Consider the following 20,426-nt stretch of genomic DNA (forward strand, 5'->3'; position numbering starts at 1 on the left):
CCCTTATTTATAAAAGTTATGCAGAAATGAACACAGTTTTGGGTGTTGTCTTCAGAGCTTCTACTGCTACTTTAACAACACTGACGAATCTAAATTATACCACAATTATATCACATTAAGTCCTAGAGAATCAGTTCTGATCTGAGTGTGATGGCTAACAGATGTCAGTTAGCTTGTGTGTAAAGGGATATAAACTATATTGTCAAAAATTTTTGGACACCCCTCCAGACCATTGAATTCAGGTGTTGTTTTTCAGGGGTTGGGCTCGGCCCCTTAGTTCCAGTGAAAGGAACTCTTAATGCTTCAGCTTTATACCAAGACATTTTGGACAATTTCATGCTCCCAACTTTGTGGGAACAGTTTGGGGATGACCCCTTCCTGTTCCAACATGACTGCACACCAGTGCACAAAGCAAGGTCCATAAAGACATTGATGACCTCCTGACCTCAACCCCATAGAACATCTTTGTGATGAATTAGAATGGAGACTCTGAGCCAGGCCTTCTCGTCCAACATCAGTGCCTGACCTCACAAATACGCTTCTAGAGGAATGGTCATAAACACACTCCTAAACCTTGTGGAAAGCCTTCCCAGAAGAGTTGAAGCTGTTATAGCTGAAAAGGGCGGGTCAACTCCATATTACATTCATGTGCATGGAAAGGCAGACATCCCAAAACTTTTGGCAATATAGTGTAATCATTTCTTCTCCAAGTGGAGGAATCCACACTGGAACATGTCACGCCTGAAGCATACTCTTTCATGAAAGTATATGAAATAGACATGAGACAAACGAACTCGGGTGAATATGCTGTTAATTACCAATAGCATGGAAATAACCATGCGTGTTTTGTGGCATCTTCATTTTAAGTAATGCCCATAAAACACAAAAAGCAACAAAATTGGTGAATAATTGGCAAAAGAGCATCTCGATTTCAGCGTGTTGTTAATCTTCCACTGATGCAGCTCATCTACTGCAGCGAATTGGCTAACAAAGGCATATACTAAAACTTCCTCACTTTATTTATTTATTTTGGTCCAAATTGAATAGCTAATACGATCTGTCTTTGTGAATACGACATTTCTTGAATGAAGAACGATTTCCGTCTAAGCTTGATGAATAAACACAAAGCAATCCTCCAAAAGGCACGCTTTATATAATCTCAGACATGATTGATTTCATCATAGTGCTGGTTTAGAAATGGACAAAACTCAATCAGCAGCGAACACTAGCACTAGCCCCACCCCCGAGGACCAGTTTTTGTGCTTTTGATGTAAAGTGATTAGAAAAGTGTAGCTTCAGGTTTTCTGTTGCCAAAACTGTGCTGCTTTATGGTGGAGAAAAGGCTCAGCAGGGTGTGCTGTAGCTTCTGCAAGCGAATGTGGGGAAAGGGAGAAGGTCTGTCTCTCAGGTCCTGAACAAATTAGGTTCTGGTAGATCATTTTAAACAGCTGAGTCAAAGAAAAGACTCTTTATGTACCAAATCCCACTTGTCTAGAATTACAAATTCCATTGAAACAGTTTCGATGTTGGAAATCTTGAAGATCTTGCAGAGCTCAGTGTTGGAGTATGTTTCTGGCTTCATCAGTACTACACAGATACTAGAAGAAATTCTTCAGCACTACAGAGATGCCAGAGTTTATTGTTTTTGTGATGCGTTTTGATTCCAAATCAGGCTTTTTCATTCAATTCACAGAAAGGGGAATGGACGCAGGACATATTTTCAGCTACTTTTACTTTTATCAGGTGAACATCTAGCCATCGGTTTGCAAACCCTGGCCTTGTGAGCCAGCAGTTTTGCATCTGTAGTGAGGAACATGGTTAACATTTCCATTCTGTATGTCTCAGAGCATACTGTTAAAGACATATATGGATGTGATAGCCAGGTTTCCACAGTAGGATATACTATGGCCTTAACTGGGCACTTGAACATCAAAATTCTTACTGTATTATATTCAAAAATGAATTGTTACATCACGTTACATCTAACACTCAACTGGCTGGGAAATCTGAGCTAAATTAATGTTTTATCATTTATTAGCAATGTCACCGGCACCTCTGATACTGCAACATGAAACAAAAATACATCAAAATCACAAATAGTTTGATACTATCATTTTAATTTTACAGTTTATGGCATACACTATATTGCCAAAAGTTTTGGGACACCCTTAATCAAATCATTAAATTCAGGGGTTGGACTCGGCCCCTTAGTTCCAGCGAAAGGAACTCTTCAGCTTCATACCAAGACATTTTGGACAATTTCATGCTCACAACTTTGTGGGAACAGTTTGGGGATGACCGCGGAGATTGTGAGTCAGGCCTTCTCGTCCAACATCAGTGTCTGACCTCACAAATGTGCTTCTAGAGGAACGGTCAAAAATTCCCATAAACCTTGTGGAAAGCCTTTCCAGAAGAGTTGAAGCTGTTATAGCTGCAAAGGGCGGAACAACTCCATATTACATTCATGTGCATGTAAAGGCAGACGTCCCAAAACTTTTGGCACTCATGGGTGTGTACTTAAAATATATATATATATATATATATATATATATATATATATATATATATATATATATATATGTCAAGTAAATAGGAAATATCACGGCCGTGGCCTGCTCGTTACATATTCTCAGAGGTTCGATTTGTAGTCCAGCATTGCATAGAGTTGTGCAATTGAGTCCGCACTTCTATCATGTGCGGGGTTCATCCTCCCCACAGTTAGAAATAGATTGTCTTCGGCTTTATTCCCATGATGCACAGTCGGGTCTGACTGGAGCACAGGTGTGGGCGGAGCTTCGGCTGCTCCCCTGCTTGTCGATTGCCTTTCGTACCTTTATTCAGCATTATCCCTTGTTCTTTCTCTGACTGCTCATTTTCCAAAAAAAAAACTTTCTCTCTTTCCATCTCTGTCCATCTCTCTCTGTCTTTTTCTCCCTCTTTGGCCAGCTCAGGCAGTTCGGCGTGTTCATGTGTTCAGGGTGGTGTGTTCACCCTCCGTCAGTCAAACTCTGCAGTTGCTGTTGAGGGGAAAAAAAATGGAAAAAAACTGTGATATGTACATACACACACCTTTTATCTTCTGGGTGTAAACTTTTGGAATTCAGCATTTATTTATCAATTTTCAATAATTGCAAGTGTGTGTGTGTGTGTGTGTTTGAAGACTCACATGCAGGTGCTAGGATTCTCCTTGCCAGCTGTTGGAGCTTTTCTCTGGAGCACAGAGATGCTGTAGACTCTGGCAGAGTGATTTCATGCTGTCAGCTAAATACATACACACACAAATATGTTGGAGGAACAGAAATATACAGTATGTAAAGTATATTACACTATTTCCTTATGCTTTTAAAGACAAAGTTCATCTATGCCTCATACGTTAGAGAAAAATATTTATTCATACCTAGCTTCTCCTCACATGACTCCATCTTAGAGAGCATCTCAGAGTACACAGAACTGCCATCTATAGCGGGGGAGAGAACGAGAAGGAGAGAAACATCAAGGCAGTGGAATTTAGAAGATCTTGCAGAAGCTACATATTGGTGCAACATCCAGCATTAAAGCATGTGTAATAATCTGGACCATGCAGATAAAGTGAAAGCAAAAAAAGCAGACATGATGCTACTCTAGTAGAAGTTTTATTACCAGTTTACAGCTTCTTTTGCTCTTTTAATTATGTTTTGGCTCAAGAAGGGGGTTTATTAATGGATATATATATGATTGATGCTAGAATGGATTAATGCTATATCTACTGAGTGTGTGAATGAGAATGATGTAGTACACAGACCTTTCTCCAGAGCCTGTGTGAGTTGCGTGTGTGTGTTTCGCAGTGTGTGCATTGTGCTGTTCAGAGCCTGGATTTGCTTGATGCTCTCACGTAGCTCTGCCTGCACACCCCTCCATGCCATCTTCTCCTCCATCAGGCAGCCCTCCATCACTGTGCGGAGCTCCTTCTCCTGAGAGACTTGGCCCTGTAGAGACTCTACCTCGACACAGCGCTGGATATACACACACACACACCCACACACAAACGGCAACATATATTTATTCACGTTACCTAAATAGAAGAGTAATAACACTTAACTGTAAACGAATTTGCACTGCCTTATGAATCCATTTCCTTATGGAGCTGTTACAGCATGCATATAGCTGCGTATAACAGTTATCACATGAATCTGATCATAGCGGTTATAGTGCAATGGACCTGGGATACAGCATTTATCCTGCTGTCTTCTGGAGATGACTATAGTAGTAATAATCCTAACTAATTATAGCAGTTATAGCTATGCTTAGGAGGCTTATAAAGCAGGTGCTCTGTCTCAGAGTGGAGCATAGCAGGTATGCCACCAGGTTATGGAACCGAAAATAGAAAGAGCCCTAATTTATTAAGTTAAATAGTTATATTGCTACTTGTCATTCGTATGGCTTTAAATATAGCAGTTATAGTGCTATATCAGACAGATGAATACAGAGATTATGGTATAAGCAGTAACTGCTATAAAGAGCTAAACAATAGTTTTATTGAGCCTGATTGAAGTATTTTTATTTCTATATTCCTGTTATCTAAGCAGGCACAGAGAAATATAGCAGTTATAATGCTATTTTACTGAACAACAGTTATATTATTATCTCATGGAACAATTACACTGGTACCTTGCTACTATATGGATGTAAACAGCAGTAAATGAAATGTTTTGAGGGGCTTTATATAACAGTTATACCTCTACATTACATGGGAACTGTTTGAAGTTCTTATATTGCTTTAATGTTGCTGTATGGATCTAAACAGTGACTATTGTGGTATGTCACTGAATATGCCCATTATAGCACTACCTTATGGAGCTGAATAGCCATCTCCTGCATCTCAGCTTCAAGTTTGTCAGCGTATGCCTGCTCTAATGCATCACTTGGTGGTCGGGCGTTACTATGCCAGCGGGCTATTGCTGATGTCATCTTCCTCTTGGGGCCAAACAATCTGGATAACAAAACAGATAGAAGGTATTAGGTGTATAAGTAAGTGTGTGTGCGTGTTTGTGTCTTTGGCCAGAGTGGTTACTCACGTGATGCCCACTTCTTTGAGATCGTTCTCGGTCAGCGTGAGGAAGATTCTCAGGTCAATATCCTGCTCCTCTAGCAAAGGGAGGTACTTGCTAAAGCCTATCTGCTCCAGGAACTCCGCCAGGTCCTGACACCAGCACACACACACAAATGTATGCTTAATCTAAAGTTTTACAGTGTTTAATACTTTACAAAAACACACAGAATTATATCTACCTTGGGACCAGTGTAAGTAGGAGGAGGTCCAGATGGAGCTGGGTTCCCATAATTTCCTGCAGAGTCACTGTTACTATGACGACTTTTGCCCTTGGAGTGATGAGGCTTGTTGGGGCGTCTGGGACAGCTCCTCTTTGCCTGGTCTGAGTCCTTGGAGAAAAAGAATGTCTGGATTTAATGTTATATCTGCCTTTTACATGCTGCAGATGTAAGGTGTGATACAGATGTAGGTGGGGTTTGGGGAGCTGCTGCCATGGTTACCTCATTGCTCTCTAGCGACGCTTCCCTGCTGAGGCCGAGGAGGCGGGGCAGACCCTCACTGCTGCTGCTGCTGCTCCGTATTGTGGGCATGTCATTATCGAAGAACAGCTCATCTACACACAGATACACACATGAAATATACTGTTACTGTGTTTCTGAGTCCTTTTCTCCACTTTATATGACTAATCACCACACTTACATCTACAATCCACTGCACTGAGTCTGAACACTGTTTTACTTTGCAGTAGTGTAAATGCAATGGAACATCTAGAGTACAGTATATCAATAATCCACACTGATAAGCATTCATTACTGTAAAAGGACTAACCAATCTAGAGACCTACCTCGACTGCTGTTGCTCTGGCCATCCAGTTCGTTAATGGGGGAAGTGACATCACGGTTGCAAATGCCCTCGTTCTGTTCACCCACGTCACCGAATGTCACGTAGCCGGGTGGAGCCGGTGTTGGCTCTGTCAAAACCAAGACAAGCCAAAAGAATACACATATTTAGAGAGAGAAAGAAAGAACTGGACATTCCTTATAAAATTATCATTAGTGAAGTTACATGGGTCCTCAATAATATAACGTAGAAAGTGTTTGATGAAAAAGGGTGAAAGGCCAGCTCTGGTGTGTGTGTGTGTGTGTGTACCATGTTTGGGGGTGACTCTAAAGCGAGCTATGGCCTGTGGGCCGTCGTGTATGCTCGGGCCTCTGGCTCTGCTGCGGCTTGGCCTGGTTCTTGGAGCTGCCTCTTCCTCTGACGAGCTCAACTCCTCATACACACCTGCAAACGGCGAGATATTTATTTCACTGAAACGTCCGCTATTTAGCTTATTATGTTATACTAGTATTTAGGATCTGAACCGTGATCTGCACAGCACCAATTAAAAAGAATACAGTAACTGGATTGAAGTTTACATCTCCAGTGTTGAAGGTTAGACCCCAGACCACTTAAATGTTAAGTGCTTTTAAATGAACTAATTGAATATTTGTGTAGCGTGTATTTGTAGATGTGTGTATGTCCGACCTGTTTTTGCTCTCAGGCAGTGCATGTCGATGAGGCTCGCGATCTTTGTGTGTCCGTACATCATGGCTAATACTCTCGCCGTCTCACCTTTAAAGTTCTTCTCCTCGGCTCGTGCACCCTGCAGAGAACACACACACACACACGCACGCATAAGAAATCGCAAAACTGCTACACATGACCAGAACATCTGAATCTTGGCTATGAACATGCAGGTACACTCACATACACACACTCACATGGTCAAGAAGGTACTGGACAATGATCTCGTGGCCTGATGCTGCAGCCTCCATTAGTGGGGTGAACCCAAGCAAAGGCTCTCTAACAGAACAGACAAAAGTGAAAGGTCAATACTGATGCTAAACTTCACGTTTTCGGTGTCCATGTTGGCGTGTCTTACTTGATGTTGGCATTTGCGTTGTTGTCCAGGAGAAATTTGACCATCTGTTGATGTCCAGTGCTTGTGCTGTGCAGAAGAGCTGTCCAGCTGCGTCTGTCCTTACACTCTAACTCTGCCCCTTGCTTTAAAGAGAGGGACAGTTATGACCAGAAGCTTGAACTAAAAAATTTGGGGCTTGAATTAAGATCTACTGTGTAATCAACTAAGCAGTCAATTAGGCTAGGCTTTTACCTGAAGGAGGAAGTAAGCAATGCTTTCATTTCCACAGCTAGCAGCTAGCATTAATGGGGTTAGGCCTTTAGCAGTGCTAGCATTGACGCTAACCCCAGATTCCAGGAGCAGGTTAACGATGTTGTCGTGACCGATATATGCCGCATACATGAGAGGTGTCCAACCACCAAGGTTCCTTCCATCCACGTCTACGTTGCCGCTGGAGAGAAACACAGAGAACATATTTTATATTACCTACTGAGTCTAAGTTGAAGTCTGATGTCTCCACATCTTACCATTTGGTCTGGATGAATCATTTCATGTCAAAAAAAAAAGAAAAATCCTTGCACAAACAATGTCTTTGGTGCTTGTACCCCTAGCAAATGCAGCCTTACCTGCGAATGCACTCAGCTACCACGTCATACTGGCCAATGGAGCAGGCCGTATGGAGGTCCAGTGGCACATTGAGCTCTTCCTGGCCACTCCCACTGTCGGCCAGCCACACAGACAGACTTGAGCCCAGCTGCTCCGACTCGCTCGCTTCATCACTGAGTTCTGACATCCTTCAGTAAGCTTGCAGATTAACAAAATGTATGTAGAGAACTGGCAGAAACAGAGAAACAAAAGTCTATGGTGTGATAAAAGCAGGAATTGAAAACATCTGGAAGTAGACAGGCCTTGCTAATCAACTGGCCAGTAATGAAGCTTGGTTGTTGCAACATCAGACTGGGTATGTTCTAAAGCAGCAGAGATTTTGGAGGTTTGTTAGGATCAACAAAATAACAGATGGATGAAAAAAAAAATCATTGTACACTCTCAGACTAGAGTCCCTGTTAAATTACCTTAAAAAACAGCTAAGACATCCAGATTTCTTGAGTAGCTCCAACAAAGCCTGGACTTCCACAGTTCTTATGGTGTTCCTAATGACTTTTTCAAAATTCTGACTGAACTGCCTTTACCAATTACCATCACCCATTTCGTTTCAACTTCCTTACTCTAGTGGTTCTCATCCATTTTGTATCTGACTGCAACATCCAGACCTTTCTGGTCAGACTCGCCTTACAGACACTATATTGGCAAAAGTTTTGGAACACCCCTCCAAATCACTTCCTTAGCCACAGGTGTATAAAATCCAGTACCTAGGCATGCAGACTGCTTCTGCAAACATTTGTGAAAGAATGGGTCACTCTCAGGAGCTCAGTGAATTTAAGTGTGGTACCATGATAGATTGTCACCAATGTGATAAGTTGAAAAGTAAAATTTCCTTACTACTAAATATTCCACGGTCATCAGTTAGTGGTGTTATAACAAAGTGGAAGCAACTAGGAACAACAGAAACTCAGCCACGAAGTACTAGGCCACATAAAATCACAGAGCGAGGTGCACAGTGCGCAGACAAGTCTCTGCAGGGTCAATAGCTACAGAACTCCACACTTCATGTGGCCCTTCAGATCAGCTCAAGAACAGAGCGTAGAGAGCTTCATGGAATGGGTTTTCATGGTGAGCATCTGCATCCAAGCCTTACATCACCTAGAGAAATGCAAAGTGTCGGATGCAGTGGTGTAACGAATGCCGCCACTGGACTCTAGAGCAGTGGAGACGTGTTCTCTTGAGTGACCGATCTCTCGTTCTCTGTCTGGCAATCCAATGGACAAGTCTGGGTTTGGAGGTTGCCAGGAGAACGGTACTTACCAGACTGCATTGTGCCAACTGTAAAGTTTGGTGTGTGGTTGTTTTTCAGGGGTTGGACTCAGCCCCTTAGTTCCTGTGAAAGGAACTCTTCAGCTTCATACCAAGACATTTCGGACAATTTCATGCTCCCAACTTTGTGGGAACAGTTTGGGGATGACCCCTCCCTGTTCCAACATGACTGCACACCAGTGCACAAAGCAAGGTCCATAAAGACATGGATGAGTGAGTTTGGTGTGGAGGAACTTCAGAGTCCTGACCTCAACCTGATAGAACACCTTTGGGATGAATTAGAACGGAGATTGTGAGACAGGCCTTCTCGTCCAACATCAGTGTGTGACCTCACAAATGCGCTTCTAGAGGAATGTTCAAAAATTCCCATAAACACACTCCTAAACCTTGTGGAAATCCTTCCCAGAAGAGTTGAAGCTGTTATAGCTGTAAAGGGTGGGAGACAACTCCATATTACATTCATGTGCATGTAAAGGCAGACGTCCCAAAACTTTTGACAATGTAGTGTACCATGATATTCAGGACTGCTAACAAACGAACAGTGAGACAATTTGCAAAAAAAAAAAATTGTGTACAAAATTTTCATCTCATATCAGATGCTTCAATTCATTTATTTTTCTTAGAATATTAGAAAAATAATTTATATAACTGGTATTTTTTAATGACAAAGCTTTCCTGAAAACCGGTTTATTCCTGTATAAGTCGGTTAATATTTAAAATTTTGACAATGTTCGTTAAAGACTCTGCTCACGTGAATAAACTAAAGTAAATCGAATCACTAGGATTCCGTTATGCGCGAGACTTTTGTTCGAATCCCAAAAAGCTCCGCATATCACACATAGTGCACTTCATCAGCTGTAAAAGACTATTGGCTCGCACCCTACCTAGTGCACTTATGTAGGAAGCACGCGTTCATTAGGGATACGGCTTCGGTGTTTTGGAATGACTGTTTTGAAGGACATTTAACGCTAGACATTTGGAAATTCCTGGCGTGTCCTCGATATTATTAAAAAATATCAGTTTTACTTTTATGAGTTTGTCGGTTTCAAAAATTGTACATGTTTTTATTAAAAGTCTTTGGAAACGCAAAGTTAGCAAACAAGTCTTTAGTTTTGTCGGGCGGACGCAGGAACAAGAAAGGGGGGGAAAAGGTTTTATTTACACGAACGTATATGTTGAAATAGTTTCATAACAAAGTTAGAAGGAAAACGGTTTCTTGTACTTACTAAAATGTCAGCGCGAGGTTTTGCTACTCTGAAGAAACAATTCCGCCGGGTACTGATGATCTTCGTAACAACACGGGGAGAGAAGCACTCAGGTTTGCACATCTGTTAGAAACAGCGGGTGAAAGCATGATGGGAATTGTAGTTTTTTTAGCGCTACTTCCTCGCGTGTGTTAGCGTCCGCACGCGGGAGAAAAGACTACAAATCCTATGAGCGCCGGATGTATGCCGCAGTCGTGACGTACGTGACCCAGTCAGAAAAATGAATACTGTCGTTTCTTGAATTATTAAGAGGGGGCGTGTGTTTTTTTATACAAATTGTTTATATCAAAGACTTTTTTTGTTAAGTTGAAAATGATTTCATTGTTTAAAACGAATTTAAGAGGCTACTTTAATAAAAAAAAAAACAACGAATGGTTACGTTTACAGCGCCGTTACACTTCGTTGTCATGGCAACGCTAAACCTCGCGCGCGACAGGTTTTAGAGGACTGTACATCATTACAGTTCTCACAGAAAAACTGTATAAAACAATGGTTCAAATTTTGTCTCCATATAGGTTTTTATATATATATATAATTTTATAATATATTTTTTGGTTGTTGCTGTATTTGTTTTTTCTCGTTAGAAGTTAGCGGCTCCATGTCGCGCTGACGTCACTGGGAGACAGTGTTATTGTTAGTGTACTTACAATGGAGTTTACCAGAAATATCCTCAAATATAAGGAATAACACATTCAAGTGCTGTGGTGTGAAATTAGTTGGCTCGTGTTGCTGTTTCTCAGCTCACCGCTAACAATAAAACAGTGACAGGATTTTGAATGTTTATTGAACAACGTCAGAATGACATACACCTCATTTTATATTAAAAAAAAAAGAAACACTTTTTTAAGTCACACAGAGTTTGTGTTTTTCCCCCAGTGAAGATTTTCAAAGTTTGAAGTTGAAGCGAAACTCCTCTCCTGAAGGTCTGAACACAAACCCAGCTCCGTCTGTCTGCTCAGCAGGTAGTGAAGCCTCACTCGGGTCTGTGCTGCGTGCTGGAAGTTTGAGAGTCTCAGCGTGCCGGTGATACACTCCTCTACAACGAGGCTCTGACACACACGTCACCTTGGCTGTGGACATCGCTATGGAAACACATTCGAGAGCTATATTCGATTATACACGGTTACACCTGGGAGAATAGATCTGAACTGTCTCACACAAACTGTTTTTGTGTCTAACTCAGGACCGTCTGTCTCTCACCAAAACTGTCTGTCTCATGTTCTGGACTCAACTGTCTGTCTCTAGCTGTGTCTCACCTGAGCGGATCAGTTTGTACTGTCTTTCTCTGTCCTCCTCCATCTTTTTGCGGTAATCTCCAGACACGGCTCTCATTACCTGCCTCTTCTTCACTATCGGTGCTTTGGAGCTGCGCAGAGTCTTTAGAGCAAGAGAGGCTTCCTCTCCTATTGCACACACAAAGTTGTGTAAACTGTTTAGCAGCAAATTAAGGATTGGAATGAGTGTTTATGTAACTCTGTGAGCTGTGTGTTTGTATGCGAGAAACTTGCTTTGTTTAGTGGAGGATTTTTGAGTCCTCAGTCCCAACTCCAGCTGCTCAATACACCAGTCCAGTTCTCGACTCAGCTGCTGCTCTGGAGTCTGACACACACACACACACACACAGAGACACCTTATATAGTGTTTAGGCAAAGAAAGTGCAAAATGGTCCAAAAATGTTTAAATACTTTTATTTAGAGAGACAGAGAGAGTGAGTTCTCACTGACCAGTTCCGTGCTCCCCTGCTTGGGCGCTTCCTCTCTCGTTTTATTCACAGCTTCCTCTCGTCCACCCGCTCCAGACTTCTTCTTCTTCTTCTTTTTGGATTTAGGTTTTGAATCCACAGTCGACTCCAAGCCTTGAGCCGCTTCACTCATCACCGTTTTCCCTGTGTGAGCTTCTGGGTCACTCTTCTGCTCCGCTCCTGCAGGGATCTGGAAGTTGAAAGCGAAACCTGAACTGGCATCTGAGTCCGCCGCGTGTCTTGGACACGACTTGTTTGGATCCATGATGCTTTGGGGCAAGGATGGAGTGATCGCTGGGGAAAAGTTGAAAGCGAAGGAGTTGTCGCTGTGCTGCCAGTGAAATGGAGCCGAAGTGCTGCAGTGCTGCATCTCTGTCACAAACACACACACAGGATATATAAACATATAGAGGACCATTAGTGTTCTTGGCTTTCTCTCAGAGAACTGTCTGTCTCTTACCTTAATGAAAGTATCTGAGCTGTATGCTCTTTAACCTGTCTGCCTCTCATCTGAACTGTCTGTCTCTTACCTGAGTGAGTGAGACTGAACTTTCTAACTATCCTGAAAATGCATCTCTGTTTTCAAAATAATTTTGCTTTCATTTCATTTACCTCTCCCCAGCCGCCCTACTTCTTTTAGTTAGTGGGATTTACTTTTCAGATACATCCTGCCCTTCTTTCAGCACAATATTCCATCATTTGAAAGCGAAAAAAAAAACCCAGCAAAATAATCGCCCTGTAGTGAACTTATTCTAACTAACGAGCTAGCGCAGAAACTCTGGCTGTATCCCAAACGACTCCCTTTTCCACATCTAGTACACTATTATTGAACGTTAAAGCCGTTGAGTTCATGTAGTGCACTTACGCAGGAAGTGCGCAGCCGTTTAGGATTCGGCCTCTGGTGGACTCGCGTCTTCTTGTGTTTCTTTTCCTCGGCATGCACTTTTAATCAAAACACGTTTCACGTACAGTTAAATACATGACAAATAGACAATATACACAAAGTAACCAAGCGTACCTGGAGTACATTAAATGGTAAAGTAAATCAAAATAAGTAGGGAAAAAATCACTATCCAAGACCTAGCTCATGGTAAAATTTGGTGCACCAATATTGACTGTCCGTTCGGAACACCGTGTGTACTTTAATAGTTCCGTTTTATCGCGGAAATCCACGATTTAAAAATAAATAAATAAATAAAGTCTAGACAAAGGGACAAAAAAATAAAAACGGGTGCTTTCAGTATCGTTTAGATTCGAAAATGGATCCAGTTCGAATCAGATTTTTTTAGGGGAGTAAGGACGAGTGACAAGAAATTACTGAAGACGGAAATGTGATGTAAGACGCTCGGCTGACGGGTCTGTGATCCACCGGCTGACTCACTGGGCTGGGTGACGTAAAGGAAAACAAACCTCACAAATCTGACCACGAATTAGATTTTTATTTTTCCAGTTAAATTCGGTTTACGATCAGACTCAGAATCGCTTCGATTCAACCAACTTATAAATGCGGCATTCCGCGCGTCAATCATTCAACTCCGACCAATCAGTGACCTCGAGGGCGGCGCAAGTCCGTAATTACGTCATTCGAATATATAAATAAAGGGGAGGCAACGGCTTTTCTGAGCGACGTTTCGTGTTTTGGGTTGACGGAGAGATTGGAACAGGACATGTAAGTTATACTTTTGAGCTTTCTGTGATATAAATAACCGAACCGGGGGGGCACTCGGATGGTGTTGGAATACTTGAGGTATTTGTTGAAAGTGGTTTTGTCCCCACAGAGGGGTTTGTAGTGGCTTAAAAGCGGCGTGGGTTCACAGCAGGTTTTTTTGGGCTGCCCGAGCCGTCGCTAGCAACAAGCCGATTTTTTGTTGATAAGAGTTTTATATTTTTCGCCTCTACGCTTTTTCCAGGTGACTTATTTGGCTTTTTGAACCATTAGTCACATGGTTGATTTCTACTAGTCCAGTCTGTGAGCGTGATTTCCTTGGTTGGCGGGCTTTTTCGCTTTTTGAGCCGAACAAAGGAGAGTGACTGTAATTGTTATGAGAAGACGCCATGTTGGTTACAAACGTGTGTGTTGAATGTCGCGTAATGGTGGCCGCGGCGTTATTTTAATTTTGTTTCCTCTTTCGCGGAAAAACCTTTTATTATTATTTTTTTCCTGAACACGTTTCTTCGTTATGAGTACTGTTGTTTCGTGATGGATTATTTTGACCTGTCCTCAGTGTGTGTTTAAACAGATGTTGACCGCGGGCAAAAAATTTTTCGATCCGTTAACACCGCGCGCGCTATTTCCTCCCCCTTCTCCCTCTAGTAGTATTTCGGAGCGCCCCACCTTCTGAACTCTGATTGGCTGGCAGGTTCTGAATCCTGCGCGCGGATTGGCTGGTTCGGCTGTCTGTTATTTCTGGCTTGTGTACGATAGTGTGGATCTTGCCACTGTTTGGACAGAGGGGGAGGGGTTTGTTGAGTCCGGATGCAAGGGAAATAACGCGGGATAATTTTATTATAATGAAGAGGGGGAAAATGTCCATTGTATAGTTTTATTATATACGAGATTATTTCGTTTATCGTTTCATGTCTTGTTTCATTTTTAACTAGATCACGATTAATGTCAGTGTTGGATAATTTCTTACAAGTTGTCTTCAGTGGTGTATAATAAAACACTTTGTGCTTATACAGCTGAGAAGAATACTCTACAAGTGCAATGGCACGTACCAAGCAGACCGCACGTAAATCCACCGGAGGCAAAGCCCCGAGGAAGCAGCTGGCCACCAAAGCCGCCCGCAAAAGCGCGCCCTCTACCGGCGGAGTGAAGAAACCTCACCGATACCGGTAAACATTAATGATGGATGGATAGATTTTACAATTTACGATTTACAATTTCTTCTAGTTGGATCAGTTATTTGTTTAAAGCAAAATTGTGACTTATCATGTTTGCACGCTTGCCATCGTGTACTTCTGATCCCCATCTCTGTGTCCTCTAGCCCTGGTACTGTGGCTCTTCGAGAGATCCGTCGGTACCAAAAGTCCACCGAGTTGCTGATCCGCAAGCTGCCCTTCCAGCGCCTGGTGAGAGAAATCGCCCAGGACTTCAAGACCGATCTCCGCTTCCAGAGTGCCGCTATTGGAGCCCTGCAGGTCAGCTTGACCTGAAATATGGATTTTCAACATAGTTTTTGGGTTTAATGCTATGGGATGCATATGTAGAGTTGGCCAGAAGTGAATCACAGTCTGTAGACAGACTTGTAGCTGTTCAACTTTGAACTAGACTCTTTATAGTGTTTACAACCACATGGAATGGAATTCAACATGTAAAGTATTTAAAAAGCATCGGATTTGGTGCGAGTTTATGGAGAAGCAGATCTCATAATTTCAAGGAATGTTGATGTGCAAAGTTGACAGCATTCTGTATTTATCTCTATCTTGTTTATAATCTGCTGAACTGTTTGGCTAGTTGTGAGAATTTAGTTGCACTAATATTTGGTGTCAAGTTAAAGTATTCTGCTATTCTGAAAGTTATTGGTATGCTTAAACTTAATTTTTGGGTACTCATCCTGAAATATTGAATTAGCTGCCTATATACTTGGAGTTTAATTATTAGAATTGGGTAAAAGTGTCTAATGGTGCATGTGAGCCCCTTTTCATTATCTTGAGCTGCTGATCCCAGTTGATTTTAATTTCATGTTTTAGTGAGTGTTCATATCCTTGTTCCGTTGTACATATGGTGACCCCATCATTAGCTTTTCAGTCCAGTGATGTCTTGCTTTGCAGTTACACTTCTGAGAAAATTGACACGAATGTTCTGACTATTTTTCTGGTTCAGAGTTTTGAAACTTTAATTCAGTATGGTACCTCTTTACTGCACTTCCTATGGCATGTGACTCCACAGCTCTAATAAGCTTATCGTGTGCATTTCCACAGGAGGCAAGTGAGGCATACTTGGTGGGTCTCTTTGAGGACACCAACTTGTGCGCCATCCACGCCAAACGTGTGACCATCATGCCCAAGGACATCCAGCTGGCCAGGAGAATCCGTGGCGAGCGTGCTTAAACAGCCTGCTCTCTTTATCTGTATTTTTTAATAATTTTTTTTTTTTTTTTTTGGAGAGGGAGGGGTGGGAAGGGTCCAGGGTGGGTTCTTATGCTTGACTACATGCTCGTTATAGTTTTAAGCTTAATTTTGTACTATTATTTTTTTTGAGTAGTGATGGTAGGGGAGGGGGTCATCGTGTGGTTCTTGGGCGTGGCAGTAGGGGGTGGTGTCAGAACATTCCGGGAGCTCCTCTCAGGGTTTTAAAGTTTGTATTTTAGACTTTGGTATACCTCTACCTGTGCGCTCTAGTCTGCATGCTACATGGTGAATTTATTAGGATGTGTCCATTTTTTTCTCATAACTCTATTTTTCTTCTTCATTGTGGCCATCTGGTTGTAAATAAACTTTCCACTACCTCATTGTGTGTGCGTGCAAATTAAGTCACAGGGAAATGTCGTGGTATGATTGCAGTGATCATTTAGGTTTCAGTAAACAATGTAGATGGTTCCCTGAAATCTGATACCTGTAGATATGGGCAGTATTATCGGTAAGTGTAACTGAATCGTTTTCAGGGATCTGAACTACAAGTGCTACTTTGCTACATGCTCAATTCCTCTTAATTCTTCAAAACCTCGAGTGGTTTTGTAGTTCAGGTTTTGTAGCTACCTATAGCACAGACATCTTGCTTGGGTCGAAATGTATTCAGAAATCAAGCAGAATAAACACTCCTCAATTTCTGAAATACTGAATATTCACAGGAAAAAAAAACTAACATGGTAACGTTACCAAGCAGACGTTAAATCTTGTAAGTACTTGGGATGAGAGAGTCTTGAGTTAAAAATGTTTTAGCTCTATAGGAATTCATTTGAAATTGTCTTAATGTAAACTCTGGTTAACAAACTGTCGCTTTGTGTTCAGTTTTGTTTGCTGGCTTTCAATTCTACGTCATTCGGGGTGTGACGTCGTGACTCAGGCGTGGTTGGGCTTCAACAATCACCATTTTATTCATTAAAAACAAAACTCATGTATTTGCGTTTTCGTGCCAGTAGATGGCGCCTTGAAAGCGCATTATAGCAAATTGACTATGCATACAGGTAAAGTGATCTTAAATTAAACTTTTAATCAAGGATGTTTCTTATTTCATGAAAACAGGCGGACACTCCATTTACTTTTCCCGCAGTAAACTTGTGCTGGCGTATCGTCCGTCGTCTCGATTCACCAGCCGAATATAAAAAGATTTAGTCGGAGAAGAGCCGACTCCCACCGTAAAGAGTCGAATCTTCAGCCGTTCCTGCTTAGATCTTCTAAGAATCCATGCAGGCATGGGCGGGATTTTATTTTGGTGGGCCCAAATGCGAAGACAGACTAGGATCATACCATTATGTGAAAGAAGGAAGGGACAGCGAGTGTAGTGGAACAGGCCAGATACACAGAGAGGGGCGGGTCGGGGGAAAAAAGTGAAGAAATGAGCGAAAAGCAAAAAAGAAGCAGCAAACCTGCAACTGTAACAAAGAAAATAAGGCTTTTATGAACACTGAATAAAAAATTGCGGCTAAAATAGAAGGCTACGATTGATATTAAATGAAGAGCCATTTGGGAGCCGACTCTGAATCACTAGGCTGGAGGGAGGAACCAGACTGAAAAGTGAACCCATAAGTGCGGTTATAAATCATCACTCATCTAACCCGAGACTACAGAGTCAAACAGTGTTAAATGTGTTGTATAAATCTTCCGTAAAAGCGTCAGGGTATTCTTTTAAATAGCATTACTGTTTCATTTGTACCTACTGGAGATTTGTACGTAGCTTTTAGATAAAACCTAATACAGTCACGAGGGCCTTTATCTAAGCCCCGCCCACCAATTTCCCTTTTATTTATTTGTTTATTTAGCTTACTTGCTTAAAATACAAAACATCACAATTTTAGTGTCACACAGATCGAAACAACAATCATCACAAATATTTGTTGCAAATTGTAAACAACGTCTGACACACGTCAATCAATTCTTAGTAGGCGGAGCTTGATTTACTCAAAATAAACTGATTGTTTTGGGACAGGAAGGTCATATACTGGCCAAGATTTGGAGGTCATATGCAAAGTGTGGGGCGTGGTCATGTGAAGGGACCGGGCTAAAGTTTTTCAGGAGCCAGAAGACTGATCAAGCTGAGATATGGTAAGGTGCTGCTATGTGCCCAAGCTATGCGGTTAATGTGTGTATATTTTTGATGATGGTGTAAAAAGTGGCTGCAATCAGATTCTAGCAAGCATTTTACAAGGTTATCTGGCATAAAACCTGTGCCAAGTTGAAACATGCAGACCAAATGATCCACTGTGGCAGATCCAAATAGGGAGCAGCCGAAAGAACGACAACATTCGACAGGGTTAACATAGAGCCATCTTCATGAAACCTGAATGGTGTGGTATCTGATGTATTCTCACTTAAATTGGTAACTAGCTCTAGGGAAATATGGTTCAGTTTCACCCAACCAAACGGTGTGTATTTTTATACACTGTGAAACATACTATTGTGAACTAGCTCAAAGATTATTTAGTGACTCTTCAGGTTCCTCTCAGGGAAGTGTTAGGATCGGTAAAAAATATGACCGCCAGAGTGTTGAAGATGAAGACTAGGAAAGTTTCTGCCTTTACTTTAAAAACCGTTCAAAAGATTTACATCACTGTACAGCAGAGCTGCATACATACATGGCTTGAATTCAGCCAGACATCACGCTTAAATCCTTGTACACGGTTACTTAAGGTAACACCCGAGGTTGATTATTTTCCAATAAGAGACAATGTCCTAAAGGGTTTCACTGGTATTATGTCACTGTGAAATCGCCAATCATTTATTAACAAACATTTGTCTGTTTCTACAGGTAAAAGCTTTTCATACAGTCTCAGAAACTACATTCTGAACAACGATGAAGACCTGTAGCTTACACAGAATTATTCATAAAGTTCCATTACTGTCTCAGCTGAGTCTGTGGCCTTTGGCTTGACTCTTCTCTTTAACCACGGAGCTCATCAGGACAGACCCCTGTTTATTTCCACAATCTCATGACCAAGATGCAGCAGCCATGACAATCATATACAAGTCCAAATAATAATCATTCATTTTCATTTTGAACCATCATCAGGTTCTTATCTGAGTTCCTTCCTTCTCTTTTGTCTCCTCCTCCTCTTCCTCTGTCTCTTCAATGTTGCTCAGTAAGCCAGGTAAGTGTTCAAACAGCTGCTTTTCCAAAGTGCGGTCGATGTTGGATTCCTCGCGGAAGACGCACCATAGCAGGAAACCGATGGTGAGGACACTGAGGGGAAGAACCTGCCACCACGGCCGCTGGAACCTGCTGCCCATCGAGCGCTCCACCTTCCATGTCCGGTGGCTGGCTTTACTCGTGGAGAACTTGATGGGCTTGGAGATGCTCTCTTCACCATCGCTGGAGCCTGGAGACGGACGGGGCTTAGTGCTGAGCTGCGAAGTGAGAGATAACGATCGTGCAGCGCACGGCCTGATGGAAGGGGGAAAAAATGTGTATTTTTACATATTATACATGTTAGGCACCAAGTGTACAGTCAGTTCTTGAAGTTAAAGAGCAGGAAAAATGGGCACAAGTATACGAGTTATAAAAATAAAGAACATTTATTTACTGTTTTATTAACCACACTCTCTTTAAAGCATTAAACTTGATATGATAGAGCTGAGTATGTTTAAACATTTCCTGTTTCCTATTACCTATAGAGATACATCACCTACATAGGGTACATCGGGGTTGCCAGATTGGGCTGAAGATTTCCAGGCCAACTACAGCTTAAACTCCGCCCATTTCCAAAAATACCATCCCAAAGTGCATACTGTTATAACTAATACAATAACAAACAGGTATAACAGTTAATAACTTTGTGATATTGGCTTAACGAGTCCAATGACTACAACAACCCGCTAATCAAGACTGAAGTCTGACTGGACAGGACTCTGCTCAACCTTATTGGCTAAAAACTGAACCATTTAATTAAAACGTCAAAATGACAAATTACACTTTATTGTGAAGTTCGTTTGAATAGAAAATTAATAAAATATATGTTTATAGTCAAAAATAAAAACCCGCCAGTAGCATCAAAAACCAGCCCAGATTTTTTCAACCATCCCAATACATTTCTTCCTGATGAGACGTGACCAAAAGGAGCCCAATTGGGCGGAAACCCGCCCAATATGGCAACACTGGGGTCCATCCTTCTCCACTATATGTTAAATGGAAGGCATTTGGGATGCAGACTTGAATCTACATTATATACATTAAAAGCTATATTAGGGATTATATTTATAGTTAAAGCACCTCTCACCTCAAAATGGCCGGTTTGCATTGTCCAGGGCTTAATGAGCAGCGAAGTAAATTACTCAACACACACCTTCCTGCTCCTGACATGATACCGTCTTCTCACATTGAACAAGTGTCCGGTCATTACACACATGGTGTGCCACTCCGAAATACGTCCGGCTAGAGCTGAAATGCTCGCGTTCCGC

The 20,426-nt window shown here is 41.8% G+C and overlaps 4 protein-coding genes across 5 annotated transcripts; 1 reads left to right on the forward strand and 3 right to left on the reverse strand.

The window, feature by feature from the left end:
- Positions 1–88: 88 nt before the first annotated feature.
- On the reverse strand, positions 89–10,208 carry anks3 (ankyrin repeat and sterile alpha motif domain containing 3). Its single transcript, XM_058398103.1, has 16 exons — positions 10,091–10,208; positions 7,559–7,766; positions 7,185–7,383; positions 6,954–7,075; positions 6,793–6,874; positions 6,557–6,674; positions 6,179–6,313; positions 5,874–5,999; positions 5,530–5,642; positions 5,269–5,418; positions 5,055–5,179; positions 4,828–4,969; positions 3,782–3,992; positions 3,398–3,457; positions 3,167–3,261; positions 89–3,017 (listed from the first exon to the last, which is right to left on the reverse strand). The coding sequence occupies exons 2-15, from the start codon at positions 7,723–7,725 to the stop codon at positions 3,176–3,178; spliced, it is 1,836 nt and encodes a 611-aa protein (XP_058254086.1). The 5' UTR covers positions 7,726–7,766; positions 10,091–10,208; the 3' UTR covers positions 89–3,017; positions 3,167–3,175.
- A 688-nt stretch (positions 10,209–10,896) lies between these two features.
- lg01h8orf33 (linkage group 01 C8orf33 homolog) lies at positions 10,897–13,241 on the reverse strand. Of its 2 annotated transcripts, none has more exons than XM_058389863.1 (5): positions 12,889–13,241; positions 11,854–12,242; positions 11,638–11,728; positions 11,386–11,532; positions 10,897–11,211 (listed from the first exon to the last, which is right to left on the reverse strand). In XM_058389863.1, the coding sequence occupies exons 2-5, from the start codon at positions 12,238–12,240 to the stop codon at positions 11,015–11,017; spliced, it is 822 nt and encodes a 273-aa protein (XP_058245846.1). In that variant the 5' UTR covers positions 12,241–12,242; positions 12,889–13,241; the 3' UTR covers positions 10,897–11,014. The 2 variants fall into 2 exon arrangements, with proteins under 2 accessions (XP_058245846.1, XP_058245839.1); XM_058389856.1 differs by having other exon boundaries at positions 12,736–13,241.
- Positions 13,242–13,392: 151 nt separating this feature from the next.
- h3f3d (H3 histone, family 3D) lies at positions 13,393–16,324 on the forward strand. Its single transcript, XM_058389902.1, has 4 exons — positions 13,393–13,539; positions 14,553–14,705; positions 14,858–15,011; positions 15,795–16,324. Exons 2-4 carry the CDS (start codon positions 14,578–14,580, stop codon positions 15,921–15,923), a joined length of 411 nt encoding a protein of 136 aa, XP_058245885.1. The 5' UTR covers positions 13,393–13,539; positions 14,553–14,577; the 3' UTR covers positions 15,924–16,324.
- Positions 16,325–18,518: 2,194 nt separating this feature from the next.
- Positions 18,519–20,385, reverse strand: LOC131353128 (ubiquinol-cytochrome-c reductase complex assembly factor 4). The gene is made up of 2 exons (XM_058389889.1): positions 20,246–20,385; positions 18,519–19,413 (listed from the first exon to the last, which is right to left on the reverse strand). The coding sequence occupies exons 1-2, from the start codon at positions 20,326–20,328 to the stop codon at positions 19,038–19,040; spliced, it is 459 nt and encodes a 152-aa protein (XP_058245872.1). The 5' UTR covers positions 20,329–20,385; the 3' UTR covers positions 18,519–19,037.
- Positions 20,386–20,426: the final 41 nt, after the last annotated feature.

The sequence above is a fragment of the Hemibagrus wyckioides genome, linkage group LG01 (genome assembly GCF_019097595.1).
Source record: "Hemibagrus wyckioides isolate EC202008001 linkage group LG01, SWU_Hwy_1.0, whole genome shotgun sequence".
Classification (NCBI taxonomy): Eukaryota; Metazoa; Chordata; class Actinopteri; order Siluriformes; family Bagridae; genus Hemibagrus; species Hemibagrus wyckioides.

Coding starts and splice junctions, on each gene's coding strand:
- anks3 (XM_058398103.1), bottom strand. CDS start 7,725: ATGTCAGAACTCAGTGATGAAGCGAGCGAGTCGGAGCAGCTGGGCTCA. Junction 6,675..6,792: donor TCCAGTACCTTCTTGACCAT/GTGAGTGTGTGT, acceptor TGTTCTCTGCAG/GGTGCACGAGCCGAGGAGAA. Junction 6,000..6,178: donor TAGAGTCACCCCCAAACATG/GTACACACACAC, acceptor TGGTTTTGACAG/AGCCAACACCGGCTCCACCC.
- lg01h8orf33 (XM_058389863.1), bottom strand. CDS start 12,240: ATGCAGCACTGCAGCACTTCGGCTCCATTTCACTGGCAGCACAGCGAC. Junction 11,533..11,637: donor AAAATCCTCCACTAAACAAA/GCAAGTTTCTCG, acceptor TGTGTGCAATAG/GAGAGGAAGCCTCTCTTGCT. Junction 11,212..11,385: donor GTACAAACTGATCCGCTCAG/GTGAGACACAGC, acceptor GTGTTTCCATAG/CGATGTCCACAGCCAAGGTG.
- h3f3d (XM_058389902.1), top strand. CDS start 14,578: ATGGCACGTACCAAGCAGACCGCACGTAAATCCACCGGAGGCAAAGCC. Junction 14,706..14,857: donor AAGAAACCTCACCGATACCG/GTAAACATTAAT, acceptor TGTGTCCTCTAG/CCCTGGTACTGTGGCTCTTC. Junction 15,012..15,794: donor CCGCTATTGGAGCCCTGCAG/GTCAGCTTGACC, acceptor GCATTTCCACAG/GAGGCAAGTGAGGCATACTT.
- LOC131353128 (XM_058389889.1), bottom strand. CDS start 20,328: ATGTCAGGAGCAGGAAGGTGTGTGTTGAGTAATTTACTTCGCTGCTCA. Junction 19,414..20,245: donor TGCAAACCGGCCATTTTGAG/GTGAGAGGTGCT, acceptor CCCTTCCATCAG/GCCGTGCGCTGCACGATCGT.